The sequence below is a fragment of the Vicugna pacos genome, chromosome 22, assembly GCF_048564905.1.
Source record: "Vicugna pacos chromosome 22, VicPac4, whole genome shotgun sequence".
NCBI classification, from domain to species: Eukaryota; Metazoa; Chordata; class Mammalia; order Artiodactyla; family Camelidae; genus Vicugna; species Vicugna pacos.
The window spans coordinates 27,678,556-27,698,095 of NC_133008.1; the positions used below are offsets into that span (position 1 = coordinate 27,678,556).

The 19,540-nt window shown below is 51.4% G+C and overlaps 3 protein-coding genes across 3 annotated transcripts; all 3 read right to left on the reverse strand.

The window, feature by feature from the left end:
* Nucleotides 1–1,511: 1,511 nt before the first annotated feature.
* On the reverse strand, nucleotides 1,512–3,735 carry TRAPPC5 (trafficking protein particle complex subunit 5). Its single transcript, XM_072947021.1, has 2 exons — nucleotides 3,640–3,735; nucleotides 1,512–2,122 (listed from the first exon to the last, which is right to left on the reverse strand). Exon 2 carries the CDS (start codon nucleotides 2,108–2,110, stop codon nucleotides 1,544–1,546), a length of 567 nt encoding a protein of 188 aa, XP_072803122.1. The 5' UTR covers nucleotides 2,111–2,122; nucleotides 3,640–3,735; the 3' UTR covers nucleotides 1,512–1,543.
* An 804-nt stretch (nucleotides 3,736–4,539) lies between these two features.
* MCEMP1 (mast cell expressed membrane protein 1) lies at nucleotides 4,540–7,215 on the reverse strand. Its single transcript, XM_015240971.3, has 7 exons — nucleotides 7,092–7,215; nucleotides 6,670–6,759; nucleotides 6,019–6,147; nucleotides 5,821–5,871; nucleotides 5,609–5,746; nucleotides 5,282–5,341; nucleotides 4,540–5,146 (listed from the first exon to the last, which is right to left on the reverse strand). The coding sequence occupies exons 1-7, from the start codon at nucleotides 7,213–7,215 to the stop codon at nucleotides 5,115–5,117; spliced, it is 624 nt and encodes a 207-aa protein (XP_015096457.2). The 3' UTR covers nucleotides 4,540–5,114.
* A 4,614-nt stretch (nucleotides 7,216–11,829) lies between these two features.
* RETN (resistin) lies at nucleotides 11,830–13,099 on the reverse strand. The gene is made up of 4 exons (XM_072947023.1): nucleotides 13,052–13,099; nucleotides 12,739–12,866; nucleotides 12,318–12,395; nucleotides 11,830–11,994 (listed from the first exon to the last, which is right to left on the reverse strand). The coding sequence occupies exons 2-4, from the start codon at nucleotides 12,854–12,856 to the stop codon at nucleotides 11,864–11,866; spliced, it is 327 nt and encodes a 108-aa protein (XP_072803124.1). The 5' UTR covers nucleotides 12,857–12,866; nucleotides 13,052–13,099; the 3' UTR covers nucleotides 11,830–11,863.
* Nucleotides 13,100–19,540: the final 6,441 nt, after the last annotated feature.

Sequence of the window (19,540 nt, forward strand, 5' to 3'; positions counted from 1 at the left end):
TCGCATCCCAAGGGACCCCCGCATCCCCTCCCTTGGGGTCCAGCCGTGTCCCCTCCCCTCCTGCCCTATTTCTCTGGCATCCTTCACTGCCTGGCCTGTGGATGGATCAGCCGTTTCCTGATCGTCTCCACGCTCGAGCTCCGTAGTTTATTTATCCAGTTGACACGCACGACTCCTTTGCGATGCGCTGAGGTTTGTTCTGACCATCAGCTGCTGGGATGAAACTGCCCTCGACCAAGCCTGGTGTCCCCTGCCTTCCCATCTCAGGCTGCCTTCCAGAGAGCTGAAAAGCTGCACCCACCCCACCCTTAAGCCCTTCCCATTAGCAGTGAGGTGGACCCAGCCAAAAGCACCTGAGGTTCCTTTTCAAAAGACTTACTCAGGTCCTAGGGGGTGGGGACAGGGAGGACTGGCAGAAGTTTGCCAGGCAAAAGTCCTGAAGGGCTTCCCTTGAGAGGGAGGAGTGCCCAGGGACCAAGGGTGGTGGGGAAAAGGGCAAGGTTTGCCTGAAATGTAATTTTTTACCTTCTATTTTTTTTTAAAAACAAGAAACAAGTTCGCCGGTTGATCGCCTGTTTAGCAATTAACTTCAAGTTATTTTAGGCACCCAGATGATTCTGCAGTGAGCCCACTCATTTCCCCTTGAGAACCAGGTGCCTCAGGCTAGGTTCTCAAAGTGTGGCCAGGGGAGTCCCAGCAGTTCCTAGGAACTTGTGAGAAATGCAAATCCCCGGCACACCCGGATCTGCAGAATCTGAAACTCTGGAGTAGGGTCGGGGGGGGGGCAGCCACCCCAGTCTGCACACAGTCTATGCCCTTGAAACCTGCTTCTCAGACACATAGGAAAGTCCTGGGGACCTTGGTAAAGGCAGACTCTGAGTGGGTAGCCTAGGGTGGGCCTGAGGGTCTTCATTTCTGACAACCTCCGGGGGATGTGGATGCTGAGGTCTTGGACCACACTTTGAGTTAACAAGTGCCCAAAAAAAAAAAAAGTTGACAAACAACCACTCTCTGCCTGTTTTCTAGATACACAGCCACACCCGTCCCTTAACCTACAGCTGTCTACAGAGCAGTCAGACAGACTGCTGGGTGTAAACCATCCACTGTCTGGTCCTTTACAGAAAAAGTGCACCAGCCCCAGGTCTCAGGGCATCTCCCTTAGCTTGATCCCTCCACCAGGATACCCAGCTCCTGGCCACCCACCTCTGCCGCTCCCCCTCAACCAACTTCAGCCTTTGGATGGCCTCCAATTGTGACACCAGGAAGTGCCAGCGTTCTCCCCACTCCAGCAGCCCCTTGAGCCAGATTTATCTTGACAAGCCCTGGGCCTCCCCCAGTCCCCAAGCTGAGTCAGATCCGCCCCCCCACCTCCCCACCCCCACCTCCCTACTCTGTTATTAACATGCTTGGCCTTGGCCTCCATTACCAGCCTGAGACATCGGCCTGGGGCAAGGCGCTGAGTGGCTCTCCGAGGCCCCCACACAAGACACAAGACACAAGACACACTCGGGAAGGCGGCTCAGCATCCTTTATCTCCGCGGGGTCAGCGGCCCTCCAGGGCCCGGTCTCGGGCGATGACCGCCTCCTCGAACTTGATCATGAGCGTAGTGCCCTTGTGCCAGTGCGCCGTGACCTTGGCGGGGAAGCCGCTGTGCGTGAGCACCGCCTCCACGATGCCCGCCGTGAAGCTGGCGCAGTTGAGCGTGCTGTTCTCCTTGGGCACCGAGATGTAGGTGTTGATGAGCGGCTCCCGCTCGATGATGTAGAAGGTGCGCGCGTCGTCGTTGGCCTGCTCCAGCTTGTCGGCCTCCTTGCCGAAGAGCGCCTTCCACACGGCGCCCTTAACGAACAGCAGCGCGCCCAGCACCTTGGTTTCGCGCCGGGCACCCTTTTCTCGAGCCACCAGCGCGTCCAGGACGCGGGCGCCCACCTGGCGGCCCAGCGCGGCCAGGCGCGCCTGCAGCTCGGCCACCGAGAAGACGCGGCTCTGGCAGTGCTGCACCAGCTCGGAGAAGAGCAGCGCGAAGGCGCTCAGGCTCACCTCGGTGCGCGGCCGGGCCAGCGCGCGCTCCAGCAGCGCCGACTTCCCGCGCGTGAAGCGCGCCTCCATGCCGCCGCCGCCCTGCGGGGAGACCGGGAAACGTGGGGGTCAGAGGCGGGAGAACCCCGGGGGTCCCCCTCCCTTGTGTGCTCCATCGCTGCCTTCCTACGTGGGAAGAGATGAGTGGAAGGCAAGGAGGCATCCACCTGCGCGTAAAGCACACCTCCATTACGGGCAACCAGTGACGGACAACGGGAGACGGAATAGGCTTCTACCCTTGGCGAGGAGAGGGTTTGGGAGGGAGGAGGATTGAGAGGGAAGACGGGAGAGACGAGAGGGGGACCAGAAGGGGGCGCTGGAAACCACCCCCAACCCTCGAGTTCCAGGTGATACTCGTGCTTTAATATCAGCGTCACGACCCTCTCCGCCACCTGTGCAAGTAACAAGAAAATTAGTGCTTGGGAAGGGGGACGTCAGACCTAGGGCAGGGAGGGGACGAGGAGGTCAGCGGCAACTGTCCCGCCCCCACCATGCACTCCAGCAGCAACAGCGCTGACTTCCCAGGATAAAGAGAACTTCTCTGCCTCTCCCCTGAGGAAAGCCAGAGAAACCGAATGAGTAGGAGTTCTGTTCAGACTAACGGCCAGGCGGGTTGGGGGCGTGGGGCGCCGGCAAGATATATAGGGCAAGCCAGGAGAAGGTGCTGCGAACCGTTCCAAACCCGCGCCCTCGGGCAACACCGATTTGTCTTGCACAAAGCGTGCTTCTTTAAGTGGGCCTGCGTTTGTAACGAAACGAAACAAAACAAAACAAAGCAAAAACCCTAACTAGAGCGGGGCCAGAGAAGGCGTCGGGAGCAGCCCACCCCCTTGCTCCCAGAAAGGTAGCAGCACAGTGGGAAACAAGAGAGAGAGGGCGCCCCCTCCTGGCTCCCCGCCATCCCAGAACATGAAGCCACAGCTGTAGGTGGCGGGAGAACCCCGGAAGCGGCTTGTTGGGAGAAAACCCCAAGGGGGTGCTGAGACACACTGTGGCTTTGCGATGGGGGTGGCAGCGGATGGGGGGGGATCCCAAGGGCGGAGACATCCTCCCTCCTCCCATTCACCAAGGGTGGGATCAGGAGGGGTAGCTGAGAACCCCGCCCCCACTGGGCAGGGACCCGGCCAGAGGTGGGAATGGTCTGGGCATGCTGAGGTCCCCAACCAGGTCTGCGTGGGAGACGGAAAGACCAGTGGACCAGCGAGGGAGGGGAGTCCCAGGAGCTGCAGGACACCCCTGCCCCGGTGCACAGCCGCCTACATGGGGAGGGCCCAGCGCGCGAGATGGGAAGGGGGGATGTTGAGACCCCCTCCACCGGGCTGCCATGGGGGTTGGTGAGCTGAGCCGCGTTAAGACCGGGACCTCGGCTCCGGCGTAGACCAGACAGAGGCACCGGGGAGGAGCCCACCCTCCTCGCTTGTCCCCCGGGGTGGGCCGAGGCTGGCTGATCGGGAATCACGGACGCCGAGACCCTGGCCCAGGACCAGTGACCCACGGGGAGGGATCGGGGAGCGGACAAGGCCCGGCAACGGGAGGGGTCGTGGCGGGCGGGGTCTTACCGGGAACTGCGGCCGGCGATTCGGCCGAGCTGCTTTACGGCGTCGTAAAAAGGCCCGGCATGCGCAGGCGCCGCAGCGGGACGGGCGTGTGGGCGGGGCGCGAGCAGTCATTCTGGAGAGTGGCCGCACGGGGGCGCCCGTGTCCGTGGGGCCCGACCGAGGGACGCGGCGTGGCGGTTAGGAGCCTCGCTGGCCTTGGTTGGCCCACGATCGGGGGGACAGTAGCACGGGTGGTCACCTGCTCAGGAGTACAGGCTCGACGATCGGTACATGTGCGTCCTTGAGCCTATGTCTGCCTGTCTCAGGGGCACATGTATGTCCTCGGGCACACGTCTTGTAGGGGCACATGTATGGCCATTTGCGCATGCTCACTAGTCTTAGCGACACACCAATGCCTGTGTGCACATGTCCACTTGCCTTAGGGACAAATGTATGCCCGTGGGCACGTGTTCTCTTAGGGGATGTACAGCCTTGAGCAATGGGCATAGTACACTTACCGGCACCTGTGCTCATGGATACATGCTCTGTGGACAGAATCACCCACCAGCACAGGAACACCCATGGGTACAGACTCAGAGATACGCATCCGCGGGCCCTTGCACACTTAGGGAGACCTTGTACATCTCAGGTCCCAAACCTTCATGGGTACACACTCAGGGTGCAGGGGCTTGGCTCCTCCCTGGGTACACATTCATGGGCCCACTGGGGGAATTTGTTCTCACACCGCCTGGGGCCCCAGGGTTCCTGGCATCACGTCCACGTGTTCACTGCCCTCCCCCAATTCCCAAGTCTGACCACTTACAGACCCTCCCCGACAACGTCCCGAAGCCTCCCAGCCACACCAATAAAAGACTGGAAAGCCACGTGGTTTCCCTTTGTCCTTTATCTTCATGAATCACGGAAAGTGAGTGCAGAAACAAATGGACACATTTACGCAGACGCTCTGAACCCCCTCGGTGACATAATCAGACACGCTCATGTTGACACACACCTGTTCACGCTGGCACAGGCAGTGACACGTTTATACACTTATCCCGCAGGGCACACGTGTGTTTATACTGACAATGAAATGGGCACGCGCAACATGTATCACCAACACCCACACCCCACAGTGACACACCTTTGTGGTTGCTGCTGACACGGCCACCCACCGTGACATGCATTACACTCACACACACCATGCTACACACGTGTGTCACACGTTCAGGTGTGCACACCACACCTGCTGTGACTCCCACCTGCAACCTTCACCCATAGCACCTTCCTGTGGGGACACACTGAAATACCCACCCTCCCCGAACTATTTACCCCCATACACATGTGCACACACACACACGTAACGTCACAACACTCATTTGCCAAGATATGTGATTTTCTACACGTGGGATGAAGGACAGGTTTGGACCAGGCTGGGGCCCCCATCTTCCATCTTCACTGAGGGATGCGATCTTGTCCTCCCAGCTGCAGCCAGGGCTTCAACGCCTTCTCATTGATTTAGATGAGGGGCCTGCGGCGTTGGGGGTGAGGGGTAAAGGGTGGAAACCCAAGGTCAGGCAGATTCCACTCTCAGAAGGGAATCTAGGGCCAAATCAGGGGGGTGGACCCCTCATCTTCCTCCCCTCCCTCCCCAGCTCCAACTTACTTGGATTTGGCATCTTCAGCATCTCGATTTTGTCTAACTTAGCCCTGGTTTCACTTATGGCTAGGGGCGGGAGAGACAGAAGAAAACTGAGGTGGGGCTTCGCCACATTTACTGGAAACTCCCTGTTTGACCCCCAAGCTGGGGTGCCACAGAGCCCGTGGACTTGGAGTTTTCCAGCAGCATGTATATACTCCCTAATCCATCACCCTTCCAAATCCTGCGCTCTTGGGAGGGCGAGGCCCCACTGCCCCATCCCCCAACTCCCCAGCACCCAGCCCAACGTTGAGCACAGAGACACGTTCACCCAGTGGAGGTCGGTAAGGGCACCTCTTAAGAGTTTCTGGCTCTGTTCCTGGACCTTGTTCTTCAGCGTGTTAATGCCCTGCACTGCTATCCTGGTGTTCTGATTGAGGGTGCTCCAGGCCTCCTTCTGCAACTCCAGGCACCCCTGCGCCGAGAGGGAGACTGAGGGTGTGGGGTGGGGATGTCTGTGTCGCCGCTCCCCTCCCTACCCGACCCGGGCCCAGGTCCTCCCTCACCATTCTGAAGCTCCCCTTTCAAGTTCAGCAGCTCCTGGGACATCTCGGAATCTGTTCAGGATGGGGGTGGAAAAGGAAAACCTTCCAATCGCCCTAATTCTGCAGCCTTGGGAGCCAGACTTGACCTCCCCAGCTCCCGAGGACCCCTCCACACTGCCCCGGCCCCTGCCCCAGTCACCAAAAACTCAAAACACTCACTCTTCATCAGGACCAAGGCCAAGAGAATGACGCAGGACAGGGCGAGGAGGAGGGACAGGCTCACCATGGCTCTGTGCAACCAATAGAGGCCCTGGGCAGAGTCCAAGGGAGGCCTAGACTGGGATGGGACTGGGGCAGAGGCAGGACAGGTCACCTCCAGGGCCCAACACCGCCACTCGGACCATTGGCACTAACACCATCAACAGCTCTGTCATCTACATGTGCTGTCCCCAATACCATAAACAGCTTTGACCATCAACGACGCTGCCAGCCTGGCCAGAGCCGCCAGCAATGGTCCCTAACACCATCATCATCACCCCCCTCCTTACCATCCTTGTCACTGACACCCACCAGCATCAATGCGCATTTATGGGCACTGTCCCCATTGTCCGACCTCATCAGCACCCTCACCAGCTCTGTCTAGGTGATTCCTTCCCAATGCACTCCACGGTCACTTACTCACCATCACCGTCACCCAAATCTTCCACCAGCACATTCACACCACCAACAAAGCTACCCCCACCACTGTCACACACAAGCCTCAACACCACGCCATCGACCTGACCCCCACGCACTGCCCCTTGTCTCAGCAGTGCTCTCCTCCAGGCCCCTCCCTAGGCAATGGGATGTGGCTCATGGGTGGCCGCTCACCCTTATTCTTGGCTGGTGAATGACTGCCCTTTGGTTGGTCGCGATTTCTGAAGGTCAACGTGAAATTCTCATAGGCAGGGTCATCTGCACCTGTGAGCAGGTCAGTGGAAGGGGCTGTGGAAACCTGCCTGCCCGGAGCGCTGGGACAGGGATGGGAGTAGGAGAGGAGGCTCAGACATCTGGGTTCACCGAACCCTGCACACAACACACTTCTGGGGGTAAAGACAGGGAGTGGGGAATAAAGGTCAGCTTCTTGATTAAGGGGAGCGGGTGTGTGTGACCGTCTGGGTGATACACAGACACACACACTTTCTGGGTAGGGGAAGGAACCCTCTGGCCCCAACTTTCAGCTCCTTATCTCTTCTATCCCAACCTCTCCCTCTCGACCTCTCCCCTTGCCTCTCCAGGGCGAGGTGCCCAACCTTCTTTGTTGTCTGGGGATCGCCGTTTCTTGTCTTTAAAGGCTGCTGCCTGCATCTTGACCTGGTTCATGTAGATTTCCTCATTCTCCATTTTCCCCGGGGCTGCCGATTTGTCTGTATTCATTCTCCACCCACCGGAAGGTGTCTGGAAGGATGAGGAAGTCTCTGGGTTGGGGTGAGGGAAGAAAGGAGGAGTCAGCCTCCTCTTTCCAGGGATGCAGGACCCTCCCACCTCACCTTGGGCATCCTCACCTCCACCCCGGCTCAAGAGGGGTCTTAGGAGACCAGAGGTCTCAGGGAGGACCAAGAACAAGAGCCTACAGTCCCGGAAATGGAATGGAATAGTCAGGAACTTGTGGTTAAAGTGTTAACTAACACGATGGTGATGATCACATTGCAATAGACAAAGGTATCAAATCAACACGTTGTACACGTTAAACTTACACAACAGTCATATGTCATTTGTTTTTTTTTAATTTTGCTGTTTATTAGCGGGAGAGATAATTAGGTTTACTTATTTATTTACTTTTAGAGGAGGTACTGGGGATTGAACCCAGGACCTTGTGTACACTGAGCATGCACTCTACCACTTGAGCTATATCCTCCCCCATCTGTCAATTGTATTCAATAAAAATAAAGCTTTTAAAAAAGGGATGGTCAGGAAATCTATAGGAAGCTCTGTGTGTGTGTGTGTGTGTGTGTGTGTGTGTGTGTGTGTGTGTGTGTGTGTGTGTGTGTGTGTGTCTACCTGGATGAACCTCAACCTCCCATCTCTTGCTCTCAAGAGAAGAGATTTGACACCTCCAAGCCCTACCTTTTAGGGCAGAGGCAGTTCCTAGCCCCAGTTCCCCCTCTCGGCCCCGCCCTGAGAAGTTCTACTTCTTCAAGATCTCTTGAAGGAGAAGCGCGGGTAGGAGGCAACAGGGTCACCGAACTGCACATCCACATGTGGGACTGAGGCCAGACCTCACCTTGACCTAACTCCGGAAGCAAACCCACTCACACTCAGCCACACGTCTCCTCACCTACCCAGACTCACACACACACACACTTACGCACACCCTCCTGAACACCCCCAGTCACAATCTGCCCGCCTGCACGTGTGTCACCCTCATTTGCATGCTGATGCCTATTCATGGCATCACACTGTCTGCACTCTGCCTAGCTGTCTTGAAGTTCTCTTTGTCTCTCTGACCTTGAAAACTGTGGATTAAAAAAAAAATGAGACCAAGTATACAGGGAATTTTCTCTTTAGATCTAGAGCAGTGCCTTCTGATGGAAGTATAATGTGAAATGCATCATGGTTTTGGAGGGCAGGGTTTTTAAAAATTGAAGAATAGTTGATTTATAATATTATATTAGTTTCAGGTGCACAGCATAGTGATTCAATACTTTTATAGATCATACTCCATGGAAAGTTATTACAAAATAATGGCTGTATTACTCTGTGCTGTACAATACACCCTTGCTTCTTACCTATTTTATACGTAGTAGTTTGTAGTTCGTTTACTGTAGTCGTCTTCAAATTGGTCACATGGTGGTCTGATCAGCACCATCTTGATTGTTTTAAGTGCAGTTAATCTTCATTTTCAGGCTCAACTTGTTCCCATTTCCTTGAGGCCAGTTCTCAGAATTGTGCAAGATGGAGCAGCTTATGTCATGGCTACACTCTGGTCATCGTGTACTTAACTTCCTCCACGTGGTGGGCATTTTAGCATCTGTAAAACGGCTCAGAGGATATGGCTCAGAATCTTATCTGTAGCCCTTGAGGAGAAAGTAAAGGTCTTTGACTTTGCTGCATGGCTAAGCTATTATTATTTTGTCCTGTTTGACTGCTTCTCTTTGCTTCTGCATTTTTTCATTTCTTTGATTAAATGTACTTTTTTGGCTAAAGTTTTTCTAGAGACGAGAGACAGGCAGAGGACACTGAGGGGTTGGTGGTGTCTGTCCTGGGAAGGCCCCGTAGGGTCCTGCTCTGTTACTCTCCCTTTGGAAAAAATAAATTTGAAACTTTCTATGTGTAGGAAGTGAGTATGTTTTAGATTTAAAATGTGTGATTAAATTCTACATAATTTTGGAATGGTCCCCAAGATCCAGTGAGGATAACATTCTCTTTCCTAAAGCATTGCCAATCTTGTCTGCTCAAGGAAGATTGATTTACTAGTGATTAGATGCCAGCTCTTGTATCTGGTCTTACAAAGACTCCACTTACTGGGAAGTGTGACCCCACACCCAGCCCAACAGTCACAGAAGAGATAGGCCAATGGGGAACTGGCTTTGCTCTGATGGACAGGCACAGGGAGCGGGGCCACAGCATCACACCTTTCCCTGGCTCTGATGAGGCTGAGACCAGGCCCCAGCCCTCTGGACTTTGAGGAAAAGTTAGTCCCCAAACGAGACCCTCAAGCAACCATGTCACAGTGGCCTAAGAGGGCTTCTGAGGTTGCCTGACCAGACTTTCACTGAGTAACTATCTCCGCTTTCTTTTAAGAAAGAAAACATGTCCTAACTAGGGATTGGTTTAGGGTGGGCATGGGATCCAAGCCCAGCCAATCAGAGTCCAAAATTTGGCACACGGCAGGAACATGAGCCAGACTCAACCAATGAAGTTGAGTCCTGAGGATTTTGGTGGGTCAACCAGGAAAAAGGGTATCCTCTTTCCCCCCAGTCCTCACCCCACTGCCGTAAGACTGTGAGGATGTAGGCCTGGAGCTGTGACAAGAGAGAGCCTGCTTGAAAGTGAAGCCAGCACTGAGGAAAGCAGACCTGACAGGGAGTGGGGTCCTGGACACATCATTTGAGACCCTGGATCCAGCCGTACTTGAATCTGTTGTTCTAACCGTGGGCCTTTCAGTTACATAATCCAGAAATGTCCTTTCTCTTTTGCTCCAGCTAGTTTGATGTGGGTCTGGCTACTACAGGGGCCAGGCATTTGGCAAAAGAGGAAGGAGGCTTAAGAAGGGGCAGGGGTTGCCTGTCAAAGTCTGTGCTCTGGGACAGGAGGGTGACTGTTGGAACTGAGTGCTCTGAAGAGGCCTTTCTTGGGGTCCATAGAGAAGGACAATTGTGGGTCTTGGAGACAAGGGGGCATTCACATCAGGGTCTGGAGACACTGGAGTGCTCCTCCCTTCATGTCAGTGAGGGACAGGCTAGACAAGGTACTAGACTCACCCCCTCTGGTTCTTAACACACTCCTGAATCAGTGATCCCACTCCAACCCCAAGGCCGAAGTGGGATTAGGATGAAGGACGTGGGAGGGGAGTGCCTGGATCAGAGACTGGGTGGATGCCACAGGCACCGGGAGTGTTTGTGACCTCAGCTCATGGCCACCGGGATCAGACATCATAACGGGTAGTTGCCAGTGGGAGGAGAGTCCAAAACATCTTGAAAGCCAGAACTCCACCCTGTCCTCCATTCTCCAGCCTGAGGAGTATGCTGGGGACTGTGACGTTTACCTCTGGGGTCCCTTTTAAGATTGAGCACCAAGTGTTCTGAATTCTCTGCTTGCATCTCTCAGGGACTGGCTTTTAAGACTCCTGGGTTAGGATTCTAAAGGAACTAGACCTTGAATCACCTGGGTTTGTGCCCCTCTCCCTGTGATGCTGAGGATTTCCCTTCTAGGGTTTGACTCCAAACTGAGACGGTGTCATTGGGTGGGGGCGGGACTTGATGTTGGAAGTATGAGAGTCTATCTGAGGCATACATGTGTCTGTGTGTCCCTGGGTCTCTCCGTTCGGTAGGCATGTGTGTATCTGTGGGTGGGGTGTCTCTGTGTAACCATGGTAACTGGGTTTTGTACTGTGCGTGCACATGGCCATGAGTAACTACGTATGTGCATGTAGTGTGTGCACCTAGGTGGTGTAGCCACGTGTGTGTGGTTATTTATTCAACAGAAATTTCCTGAACACCTTCTATCTACCAAGCTCTTTCTAAGAGCCAGATACATCAAAGATACAAGCCCCCTGCCCTGTGTTTTCATATTTGAGGGCTCATGAGAGGTACATACCATGAGCTATAATTACTCAAAACTGCACCTGTGCGTGTGAAAACGTGAATTGGTGACGTAGGTAGCATCAGGTAGGAGTTCTCCCCAGACCCCTGTGAAGACTCCTTCCTGCTCATGACCCAGCTTTGTCTGCCCCTTGGGGGTCCCCTGATGCAGGTGTGGAGTGAGGGATGGGGCTCAGGGCTTTGGGCTCTCCGATGGCTCAGGGATGCACCCTGACCCGGGGGCTGCTCGTGGCTTGAGTCCCGGGAGCACACGTGCATAGGGTGGGTGGGGGTACCTGCCCTGTCCAGACCCAGATCCCTGAGGAGGCCTCATTGTGGGCGGTGGGGAAGAATGACCCAGCAACTTCCCGGGAGGTCCGAAACGCTAGGGTGACCGTCAGGTTGGCTTCAAAGGTAACACTCCCTTCCCCTTCTGAAGGTATGCCACGAACCTTGGGTGTGGGTGTCATTAGAGGAAGTTAAGTCCCCATTTTTTCAGAAGTAGAAGTGGGGGACCACAAGGGAGGAGGGGGGAATGGGGCAGAAGAAAGTCGCAGTTGTCCCCCCACCCACCTCCCTCTGGTGACTACGCGCCTCGCTCTTTTTGGAGACGCCAGCTCAGTCTCCCACACCCCACAGAAGACACAGCACAGGGCCCAGGCCCTCTCCATCCTCTTCTCAGCCTTTATTTCTAGCCCCGCCCCTCCGAGGCATGACCCCACCCCTCTGAGGCTGGCCACGCCCTCCAGGCCCATCCCGTAGGCAGGTGCAACTTTAGGCTACTAGGCCTGCAGGTGACAGCAGCGGGCTCCTGTCCAGTCCATGCCTGCGCACTGGCAGTGGCATGTGGTCTCGGCGCGAACATCCCACGAGCCACAGGCAGAGCCACACGTGCAGCCGGTGACAGCGAAGCCTGCCAGTGGGAGCGAGGAGTGGGGAGAGCTTGGGCTCCAAGTCAGAGGCTGCGGGCCTCGGGGTCCAGGGGGCTGGAGGCCCTCACACTGGAGAATGGGAGCCGGATGCGTGGGTGGTGGGGACGCTGGTGGTTGGGGACCTGGACACCGGGGTCCTGAGGAAATAGGGTCCGGGAGTTGTGGGGAGGGAAAAGGCTGGGGGTGCAGACCAAAACATTCTAGAAGTAGAGACTGGGTCTCCATGGTCTTAGAGGAATAGAGGCTGGACGTGGGGGAGGGGGTTACAGGGTACCAAGAACAGACCTGAGAGTTCTGTACTCACCTGAGGGGCAGGTGACCAGGTCCCCCCTGGAGGTGACACTCCGGCAGTCCAGGCGAACTTTCCTTATTACGTCAAGTACTGCGGGGTGGTGGAGGGGGATGGGTAACTGTGAGACCAAGCTGCCTCTCCCCCATTCTTATGCTGCCCAGGCCCTGTGGTCTGGACATAGGCAAGGGGTCACAAAAACTCCCCTGGAGAGGGCCCAGGTGGTCTGGGCCCTGGGGGAGGGCCCAGGTGGAGGGGAGCTCACCGCCTCCTAGGATTCTGTCTTGAGGTGGGCGTTTTGGAGGAAGGAGGGTTTGGAGATGTGGTTAAGGGTGGAGCCGGGCGGGAGCTGGGATTGGGGTCGGGGCCACTACTTGTTTGCTCCGTGTCAGGAATCGGAGGGGCCCCTGCTGAGGTCAGATGTCAGGGTCCTCACTTAGGAAACTGGTGGCATCTTGGATCTTCTCATTGAGGGCTTCATCCATGGGACACAGTGAGTTGCCACACACCAGCAGCCACAGGACTGGGAGGAGGAGGAGGGGGAGAGCCTTCATCCTGCAGGTTCTGCAAGAGAGAACCAGGGGACCCACATTGGGGTCAGCCCCTTCCCAGCCTGGGAGGGATCAGGCCCACCGAGCGTGTGGGATCTGGAGCCCTGGGTCCCGATGGAGGACAGGGCTGGAGGTCCAGCTTTGCCCCAGGCTCTCTGGCTGAGGCTCTGGGCAGAGGCAGGGGCCCCTGTCACTTACCCTCTTCTTGGACTCTGCAGGCAGAATCCTGGACATACATCCTCTGCCCCTGCCTCAGCTTTCTCTTTAAGGCCTCCGGGTGTGGGGCTTCCTGTCTTGGCTAAGCCCCTTGGCATCCTGGCCCTCCCTTCCCACATCCGGGGCTAAGAGGAGGCCCCCAGGGTAGGCTCCAGGGCCTCCTCTTTCAACAGCCTTCCCTTCCCACATCCCGGAGGTGGTTACCTGGGGGATAATTCCAGAAACCGCAGTTGGAGGGACAGGCAGAGAAACATAATAGTCAATCGTTGTGAGTGTGAAGTGAGAACTGCATACCACTTCATTCTCAAATGCCCATCACAATAGAACAGAGAGATAAAATCATGGTCTATTCCTTCAATGGAACAATCTACAACTGATGTTGGCAAGTTACAGCCCATGGGCCAAATCCAGCCAGCCATCTATTTTTGTACCACTCACAAGCTAAGAATGGTTTTCTTTCCTTTTTCTTTTTCTTTTTTTTTTGTTTGTGTTTGTTTCCAATAGGAATAGATTTTTTTTAAATTGTGGTAAAATATACATAAAGTGTGGTAGGATATAGCTCAAGTGGTAGAGCAGGTGCTTAGCATGCATGAGGTCCTGGGTTCAGTCCCCAGTACCTTCTCTAAAAAAATTAAACAAACAAACAAACTGAATTACCTCCCTCTCCCCCCAAAAATATATATGTATACACATAAAATGTACCATTTTAACCATTTTCAAGGGTACAATTCAGTGGCATTAAGTCCATTCACAATATTGTGGAATCATCACCCCTATCCATTTCCAGAATTTCTTTTAAGCATCCCAAACTGAAACTCTACCCATTAAACTCTAACCCTCCCCTCCCTGCCAGCCCTTGGTCACCTCCAATCTACTTTATGAATTTGCTTATTTATTCATATTACAATACGTGGAATTAGCCTTCTGTGTCTGCCTTATTTCACTGAGCATTATCTTTTAAGATTCCTCCATGTTGTAGAATGTATCAGAACTTGACTCCTAGAGGGGAGGGTGTAGCTTAGTGGTAGAGTGTGTGCTTAGCACGCAGGAGGTCCTGGGTTCAAACCCCAGAACCTCCATTAAAAAACTCAAATAAACCTAATTACCTACCCCCACCCAAAAAAGAAAAAACTTCATTCCTTTTTAAGGCTAATATTCAATCATTTGTACATACCACATCTTGTTTATCCATTCACCCGTTGGCGGCAGGTGGGTTTCTGTGAACAGTGCAGCTGTGAACCGGGGTGTGCAAGTATCCCTGTGAGCGGCTGCTTTCAGTTATTTTGGGTACAGACCCAAGAGTGGAATTGCTGGATTATATGGCAATTCTGTGTTTAACTTTTTGGTGAACTGCCAAACAGTGCTCACATTAAATTTCTTGTATTGAAGTATAGTTGATTGACAATCCTGTGTTAGTTTCTGGTGTACAGTATATTGATTCGGTTATGCATATGTATTCTTTTTCATTATCAGTTATTAAACATTTGAAAATCATTAAAAAGTTAATATTTAATGACATACGGAAAGTATAGGAAATTCAAATTCTAGGGTCCATAAAAAAAGTTTTCCGGGCACACAGCCATGCCCACTTTTGAATATATCATCTGTGGCTGCTCCGCACATCACTGGCAGAGTTGAGAAGTGGTGACAGAGACCACATGGCCCACAAAGCCGACCACTTTTACTAACTAGCCCTTGACAGAAGAAACTCCTCCCCCGGTGCCCCACTAGGCCAATCGCTGTGAGTGTGAAGTGAAATCAACATGTGGTTTGCAGCTTCGTTCGCCCATTTGGATTCTTACCAACCTAATGTTGAGCAGAAAAACCCAGACACAACAGAGAACATTCTACATCAATCCATTTATTCCAAAGGACAAAAAAAACCCCAAAACCCCACCAGGCACAACTAATCTAAACTATGATGTTGGAAGCGAGGACAACATTTTCCTGGGAGTGAGTGTAGAGATAAGAAAGGGGCAGACAGAGGGCTTCTGGGAAGCTAGTGAAATGTTTGAACTGTATGCTTATATTTGCACACTTTATGCATGTTGCATTTCAGTAAAAATGATGTGTGTCTGTGGAATCCAGATGTAAATACAACTGTGTCCAAGGGCCAAAGTGTAGGCAATGTTGATTGAGCACTGATTAGATGCTAAGCCTTGTGCATCCAATAGAAGGGAAAGGGACACTCTTTCTGCCCTCTTGCAGTTTGTCCTGTCAGAGGAAGATGGACACCAAGAGAACACACAATCAGCCTCAAATTCCACCTGTCACTTGTGCCCTGAAGCAGAGGAACCCAGTTCTGGGAGGACTTCCGATATAAGAATCTGGGCTCCCCCTCCAGAAGACCTGAATAGACATTATTCCAAAGAAGACACACAGATGGCCAACAGGCACATGAAAAGATGCTCAACATTGCTAATCATAAGAGAAATGCAAATCCAAACCATAACGAAAGATGTTCAACATTGCTAATTAGAGAAATGCAAATCAAAGCTACGATGAGGTATCACTTCACATCAGTCAGAATGGTCATCACTGAAAAGTCTACAAATAATACATGCTGGGGAGAGTGTGGAGAAAAAGGAATCCCCCAGCTCTGTTGGTGGGAATGTAAATTGGTGCAGCCATTATGAAGAATAGTACAGAGATTCCTTTAAAAACTAAAAATAGACTTACCATATGATCCAGCAATCCCACTCCTGGGGATATAGCCAGAAAAGAAAAAAACTCTAATTAAAAAAGATACATGCACCCCAATGTTCATAACAGCACTAGTCACAACAGCCAAGACATGGAAGCAACCTAAATGTCTAGCCACACATGATTGGATAAAGAAGATTTGGTGTGTATATATACTATGGAAAAAGCCATAAAAAAGAATGAAATAATATCATTTGCAGCAACATGGATGGCCCTAGAGATTATTAAGTGATGTCAGAGAGAGAAAGATAAGTATCATATGATATCACTTATATGTGGAACCTTAAAAAATTATACGAATGAACTTATTTACAAAAGAGAACAGACTCACAGACATAGAAAACAAACTCATGGTTACCAAAGGGGAAAGGGGGTGGAAGAGATTAGTCAGGAGTTTGGGATTAACAGATGCACACTAGTATATGTAAAATAAATAAACAACAAGGACCCACTGTATAGCACAGGGAACTGTATCTTATAATAACCTATAATGAAAAACAGAAAAAGAATATATATACGGATGTATGTGGACAGATGAACGTGTAAAGAGGATGTGGTGTATGTATACAATGAAATATTACTCAGCCACAAAAAAGAATGAAATTTTGCCATCTGCAACAACATGGATGTCTTGGAGGGCATTATGATTAGTGAAATAAGTCAGACAGAGAAAGATACTGTATGGTATGCTATTGCAATACATATAGAATCTAAAATATTAAACAGACTAGTGAATATAGAAAAGAAATAGTCTCACAGATATAGAGAACTAACTAGTGGTTACATTACCAGTGAGGAGGGGAGAGGGGAAAGATAGGGGTAAGGGATTAAGAGGTACAAACTGCTATGTATAAAATAAATAAGCGACAAGAATATATTGTACGGCATTGGGAATACAGCCAATAGTTTGCAATAACTATGAATAGAGTATCATCTACAAAAAAATTTTGAATCACAGTTGTCGTAGGATCCGTCAGGCCGGTGAGCAGGCGGTAAAAGAATTTACCAGAGACAAAGGAGGAGAATAGTAAAGGAGTTTATTAGACACGCTGCCGCAGAAAACAGTGGGCCACGCAGACAAGAGCTGCCTGTATGCGCACCGAGGGTTGGTTGCTGAGGTCTTTTATAAGGGAGGGTAGAATTTGACTCCTTGTGCTTACGTGACATCAGGCACACAGGGGGTCACAGTGTGTGTGATCAGTTCACACACAAGTTTCCAATTGGTTTAGGTGAGTTGAGAAAGTTAGGGTCCCTGAAAGGGCAGTGGGATTTATGATTCCGATAAGGAGGAGACATGGGTTGAAATAAACCAGCCTGAGCTATTGTGAGAGTGACCATTTCCTTAGGCTATTAGTTGTGCTGGGGCAGACACATGTCAGGAAAGAATGTACCTTATCTTTTGAGGGATTGCAGGCAGACATCTGGGAGCCAAGGAATGATGGTCATTGGACTTTGAAGGGCTCCCATTGGCCTCCCAACCATGTTGTACACCTGAAACAAATCTGACATTGTAAATCAACTATATCTCTCCCTGCAAAAAAAAATCTGTTCTCCAATGGAGGAATCTAGGAAAGTTCTTATGGAGGAAGAGATGGCTGGGCAGCAACTGGAGCAACTGAGCAAGAGTTCACCAGGAGAACAGGCCAGCAGGGGCTTTCTGGGTGGAGGGAACTGCATATCCTAAAGCTCTGGGGTGGGACACCGTGTACCAGTGTGAGGAACTGAAAGAAAACCTGTGGGGTGGGAAGGCAGAGAGCCTGGTTGGAATAAATGAATTCCAGAGGCAAGTTCATGTGCCTGCTGCACCATGAGGCCAAACAAATTGAAACGCTGGAGTCTGGAGCAGAGAAAGGTTTATTGCAGGGCCGAGAAAGGAGGACAGGGTGGCTCATGCCCAAGAAAACCCCAAAGTCCCCAAAGGGTTTCAGCAAAGCATATTGAAAGGCCAGGTGAGGGAGGGGGTTGCAGGGTATGTGATCAACTCATGCACAATCCTCTGATTAAGTGATTTGGAGGGAACAGGGTGGTCAATACTGTCAACCCCTAGGCACCAGGAGGTCTGGGGGCCACATGCTATGAATAATCAAGTAGTTCATTTCTTCCCTTTGGTGGTGATTTTTAGCATCTGAAAAACTCAGGAAATATACATGAGATGCTATTATCTGGGTGCTTCAGAGAGGAGCTGCAGCAGAGGACATGGGGGAGGGGTCTGTCCCTGGAAGGCCCCACAGGGTCCTGTTGGTTACACAGAGGCTCTCTTTCTTGAAGACCCCCAGACCTAGCTGGGGCACAGGGTAGCTTGGGAAGTGGCAAAAATCATTCTTGGAAAGCTCTCATTTTTCAAAACCCTTTAGTCTCAGAACGTTTCAGGGAAAAGCTTTTGAAGGGTGCAGAAGTTGGGAGCTCTGACCACAGGTTGGGTGAAAAGCGGGGAGGGGTATAGAACCCCTGGGGTTCTCTGGAGACCCAGTTTGACAACCATTCGTTCAGTGTCGGGGAAGAGCTTTAGATTGGCCAGATGAAAGGAATGTTCACACATTGAGGTTTGAGGAAGTCATTTTGGCTTATGCATGAGTTACCTTGAATGTGATGTTAGCTAAAGCAGCCTGTTTGTGGCCCACCAAACACCCACTCTACATCTGCTTTAACTATTAAAGAAAAGGGCACATTGACTAGATGTCAAGAATGTCCATGTCAAAAATAAAGATTAAATGCTTCCCTTCCTGGGACACCAAGGCTGGTACTCCTTTGATGATAAGACTCCCTTCCCAGGCGTCAAGTCCATACTGACTCTATGCTGTGTATATGCTGGTCTTTGCTGTTGTTGTTTAAATCTTGAAGGAATATATCCCTGATTTGTTCGATGCTCTTTGTTCTGACAAGACAAAAAACTTTGCTGAAAACCATGCTTCTCTGGAGCAGTTCCTCAGAGTTATCTGAGAGGCTGTCTTCCGGGCTATAGTTCTCAGTTTGGCTCAATAAAACTTTTCGATTCCTATGTGGATGAAAAATATAGCCTGCCGTATCAGTAAACGAAGGATACAGCAGCCATCAAGCCATCAGCCACTATAGCTGCCCCCAGTGGTGAGCCTTGAGGAAGGGAAGTCAGGATGGAAACAGGATGCCACCAGCAAGCCCTTGGCCACGGCGGCCATCCCCAACGCTGCACCCAGGGGGATCTCAGGACGGGAAAGAACAGGAGGATACTGGCCCTGGATAGCTAAGGTGCACGTCAAAGGAATGATTTCACTGAGCCCAGACTCTTGCACCTTCCCATACAAGGAGAAGCACTGAATTCATTAACTTGATATGTCTTGTTTTCTTTAATTAACAATAATCTTTTGATGTTCCAACTACGTGGTTTTTGTTGCAAAACTCCTGTATATCCTGGCTCCTTCCCTGCCTCTTTGGAGCAGTCCCTCAGAGCGATCTGAGAGCTGTCTCCTGGTCTTAAGTCCTCAGTTTTGTCCACCAAATAAAATGCAATTCTCAACTTTTAGGTTGTACATTTTTCAGTTGACATCTACTATTACTTGCTGATTATTTTCATCAACAGTCTCTTAATTCTCTTTTTAAAAATCCTTTCATTCTCCCTGATTTCTACCAGAAAAATTGAGCTCTAGTGCCCTTAATTTTGCATCTAATACTACCTAATAAAATTCTAGAGTTAGATCTTTAAAATGTACAATAGAATAATCACATACTTATAATTTGCTAAGGTCAATTTTATTGAATTATAATTTCCATACAATAAAACGCATCTATCTT